At 30.9% G+C, this 4,851-nt stretch overlaps 1 protein-coding gene across 1 annotated transcript; it reads left to right on the top strand.

Moving 5' to 3' along the window:
* Positions 1 to 321: 321 nt before the first annotated feature.
* LOC149529318 (auxin-induced in root cultures protein 12-like) lies at positions 322 to 1,080 on the top strand. Its single transcript, XM_089810965.1, has one exon. It carries the CDS (start codon positions 415 to 417, stop codon positions 1,006 to 1,008), a length of 594 nt encoding a protein of 197 aa, XP_089667091.1. The 5' UTR covers positions 322 to 414; the 3' UTR covers positions 1,009 to 1,080.
* Positions 1,081 to 4,851: the final 3,771 nt, after the last annotated feature.

Here is a 4,851-nt window from a genome sequence, read left to right as displayed (position 1 = left end):
CCTTGAAACCTTCTGCAATTGTCTCTCCATTGGACTCCTTCAACCTGATTTCATTGTCCGTTTCCCCGCTATTCTTGATTTCACACTGGTTTTTTGTTCTCGACTGGACAAAATTGTTTTAAAAGTAAAATAGAATGTTGCAAATGACGAGTTTCATTTGATTTGTTCAGAGCCAGACGGAGAATTGACAAAATCAATGGAGGTTTTCCTTTCTACTTCCACACGAATATCTACAGAAATGTCTTCACAGCTTCCTCCGTGTCACCCTATATTAAGCAGCACAACTTCTTCAATTTACCAAGCAATCATACTTCCCTTCGATCAAGATTGGAGTTTTAGGAGAAAACGAATAATTTTACAAGTTGGATTTTGAGGAGAGAGATTTGAAGGGAAAAATTTGTTACAGTTCGAATAATGGGGCGTTCTCTGTTCATGATTTTGTTTGCTGCTGTGCTTTTGTTTGGAAGGGATGTATCTGCACAGACTTCAAATTCAAGTTGCCCACTACAATTCAATGTAACTGAGGCCAAAAGTTACGAAAACTGCAACAACTTACAAGCTTTAGGAGCTACTCTATCATACACCTTTGTTGCAGAGAATGGTTCTTTGGACATAGCTTTCCAGGCTGCCCCTGCTGCTTCTGGTGGATGGGTAGGTTGGGGAATAAACCCTAATGGGGTAGCAATGATTGGCACACAAGCTTTGATTGCCTTTAGATTGAGTAATGGATCAACTCTTGTTGATACATACAATGTGGTCTCTATGACTGCTGCTTTGAATCCATCATCTATTAGTCTCAATGTGACGAACAAGAGTGCTGTTTATGAGAGTAGCAGTGGGAAGATAACAATCTTTGCCTCCTTGGTGCTTGCTTCCAACCAAACCAGTATAAATCAGGTGTGGCAAGTGGGAAGCTCAGTAACAGGCTCATCTCCTGGTGTACACAGTACTGCTACTGCTAATCTCAACAGTTTAGGGACGCTGGATCTTCAAAGTGGAGCCACCTAGTAACACTCTGTATATTTAAATCCATGCACTGGTTATGTATGAAAGGAACTCGTTCTATCTAAATAGCCTTTAGATTAACCACAAAATAAATTGTCTAAGCCCTGCTATATAAAGAAATGCCATATAACCGTTAATGCTTTCACTCAATTGTTTGAGTTTCTTCCATTAAATGTTTCCTATCAGATGATTTTTTTTTTATCAGAATTATTAATCATTACTTGGAATGTTGATCTGTTTGCAAGTTTGAGTAGAATTGAAACATTAAAACTCCTCGATGACCCCATCAATCATGGGCACAGTATTCAACAGGTGACTTATTAATCCATTCATTATTGAATATAATACCAAGAATCTACAGGTTAGGCAAACCCTGGGTGGAACCAAAACAAGGTATCTATTCAGGAAACTGTGAGAATAAGTCTAACTGAGTTTACATTTATTGTTCATGTGTCATAGAGTTTGAGTAGGATTCAATTAAAGACTGCGGAGCTCCTCATCATTTCTATTACTTTGCAAGTTTTCTGTCAAACTCGAGATTTAAAGGCACGTTGCTGAAACTTGAATGTTCCATTGAATCACATTGTATTATAAATATGTATTGCTGTTACATTTGATAAATTAGAAGAACCAACAGATTTTCATGCAGTTCTATCTATGATCATCTTTGTTACTTTTGTTGGTGATCTATCCCTGTTACTTTTGCTGTTTTGTTTTCTCTATTTAACACCTTCATGGACAATGTAGAAGATATGGTGACTTAAAAAATGCTCTTTTATTGTAAGCTTTTCTGGAAAGATTGAGGATCCTGGAGTAACCGACCAGCCATGGCCTTGCTTCAATGTAAATTAATAATTAAGGGAACTTTTCTAATCAGAGATTGAAAAGTTGTTATGGATTAGAAAAGTGATTATGGGGGAGAGAACATTAGTCCCAACAAAGATGAGGTTCGGGAGTCAATAACTGAACTTGACAATAAGGCCTCTCATGTCTGACGAAGCTTTTAGGCCTCCATGAAGCTTGTGGATGGCGGGATGACGTAGGTGCTTCTAGGTTTTTGAATTGAGACAACACTATCCTTTGAAAATTAATTTGTAGATGTTGTGTCTAATTCCAAATGTTTATGATATGAGGAGATAAATTCTTGTTTCTCTCCGTGTACATGAGTCGGTGGAACATGCTACGCTACCATGCACTACGATAAACAAGAAGAAATATATATGGGGATTTTGCAGTATTATACACTACCCTATACTACCATAAACAAGAAATATATATATGTGTAGGGATTTTGTATTATAAGATTGTTGGTTATGTTCTTTGGAGTTTTTGGGATAGGGATGTTTTAGAGATGCTTTAGGATACAAGTATGGTTTAGGTGTGAATTTTTAGAGGACTTTATAGGAGGATTGTTAAAATATGTGGGAATATAATCATAGAGAGAGATTCCAAATATATGCATATCATTCAATATTGATAAGTACATCTGTTTTAAAAATATAGGAATATATCTATGTATCTATCTATATAGATAGATAGATACATAGATAGTTCAAATATATGCATATCATGACATTGATACCATTCAATGTAGACATTTTAGAAGCTTAACATATAGCAAATTAACAAAATTTATGTGCTTCCATTGTCAAAATATGACATACAAAGAGAGAAAAAAGTCCAAAGGTTCCAAGTCTCGTGCATGAAATTGCATAAAATATTAAAATATAAATAATAGACATACTAAACTCTATTGCCTAAACTACTAAACAATAAACATAGAAGTTCAACTTCATAATTAGTTGTCTATAATAATCACAGTGTCAATATATGAACAAATATATGGATGTCCAACAACACATGAAAGGTCTAAGAATCTAAATCAAATTTGAATCATTGGTAGGATGAGGGTATTCCTCATCCAATGGAACTCCAAAAAATCTTAGGGTGTATCATTGCCAGCAACCTGAATAATATCTTCAAGATTGACATCACAATGTAAGGCTAAAGTTTGATGATACTCAATAGTTTGTCGATCTTGTAGTTGTAATGCAATGTGAACAACCACTAACTTGACAAGTAGGAGATAATTTTCAAAAGTCAAATTGTGATATTGCTATCATGATTCAACTGTGTATTTTTTTGAGTCAAACTCATTGACTTGTGTTTCATGACTAGCAGTTCACACAAACCCATCTCTCAAGAGAATAAATGGAACAGTTAGCACTCATTAGATGTAAGTGAGGTGATTGAAAAATAATAAATTGTAAGTTGAAGAATTTCATTCTTTCTCTTCATCAAATAGTAAGTTGATTTTTTTATTTTTCCTTGTAAAGCTTTTATTTATTTTAATGACATAGTTTGAAATTTACATTTGTTCTTTATATCAATTGATTTCTGCACTAAAGTTTATAGCTAACTTTTTGTTCAATGTCTTTTAAAAAATAAATTAGATTAAAGAATTTTAAAATTTGCAGAATTATGAATTATAAATTGCCATAAAATCCCCCAAAAAATCTGCTTCTTGAAATATTACTAACCCAAAACAAAAAGAGAAATACAACATACACAAATATCAAGTTAATTTTTTTTAATAATCAACAAGTCTAATAAAAAAATAATAATTTAAGAAACAGAATAAATATCTTATGTATTATGCTAACAATATCTAGATTTGATCTTTTTAAAATTACTATTATTGATTCTAAAGCATTTTATTTTCATAAGAGAATAGATGAAACCTCTTCTTTTCATTCAAAACAAGTGCCAGGTAATGGCTAAGTACTTGTCACATTATAACAAATATAGAATATTAATATAAATTTTAAATTAAGTTTAATATTTAAATATAAATTATAAAATTTATTTTAATATTTTAAAATTATGTTGTGATATATTATAATATTATTTAATTATATCATACTTATATAAAATATTTTTAAAATATTCTATTTAAAAAATTATCTTGTCAATGAAATTAAATATTATGATTATAAATCTCAACTATTTAAAATCAGATATAATATCAATCATAGATATTTAAAATCATAAAAGTGTTTTTTTTTTATTCTTGAATTTTTCCATATAAAATTCAAAGTGTCATAACCAATCAGATAATGGATAAATAATTTTTACAAATTTTTAACTTAAGAAATGTGCATGTATACTATAACAAAAATATAAATTATTGCACATACAAGAAATATGCAATTTTAAGTGGTAGATATTGGTTGGAGAAATTATATTTAATATCGACTTAACAATAAGAATTCAAGAACTGATACAATAGTACTTAGTCACTGGCAAGTACTAATAAGAGAATAGAATTAGAATGCATTAGCTATATAATACAATAAAATAACCTACAAATAAATAAGTCATTTAACTCATTTAACTAAGTGTAAACTTAATTGGCAACCAACTACCAAAGAAATCCCATAATAAGTAACAAACAAAAAACCACCTATGCCTAAACACCTCATTATACGATTAAAGTGAGATAGATAAACAATTAGATGTAAGCACATAAACTATTACTTAAATCTACAAACAATACCACATGGAAAAGATGCCATGGAAGGAAACCTCATTAGCATGAATGAGTAAAGAATTTTAGTATATGAAAATAGCACTTGAAACACAAGGAAATAGGTTTGTTCTATGGGTGACATAACTGAGGAAAATAATAGAGTGATTAGATATTTCCTAATTAACTCTAGTTTGCTTAAGCTAAACTTTAGGTATGTAATAATTAATTCTTTTATTAATTATTATTATGCAACCTAGGTTAAATATTTTTCGAGTTTTGATCTCTTTTATAAGGATGATCTCTCTTTGTAATTAACT

This window comes from Cupressus sempervirens, chromosome 11 (genome assembly GCF_028749045.1).
Source record: "Cupressus sempervirens isolate cs-2001-9-10 chromosome 11, ASM2874904v1, whole genome shotgun sequence".
NCBI classification, from domain to species: Eukaryota; Viridiplantae; Streptophyta; class Pinopsida; order Cupressales; family Cupressaceae; genus Cupressus; species Cupressus sempervirens.
The sequence above is the reverse complement of the archived record's forward strand: the minus strand, read 5'-3'. Positions and strand labels throughout refer to the sequence as shown.

What these genes read in the sequence shown, in the direction of transcription:
- LOC149529318 (XM_089810965.1), top strand. Translation starts at nt 415, where the DNA reads ATGGGGCGTTCTCTGTTCATGATTTTGTTTGCTGCTGTGCTTTTGTTT.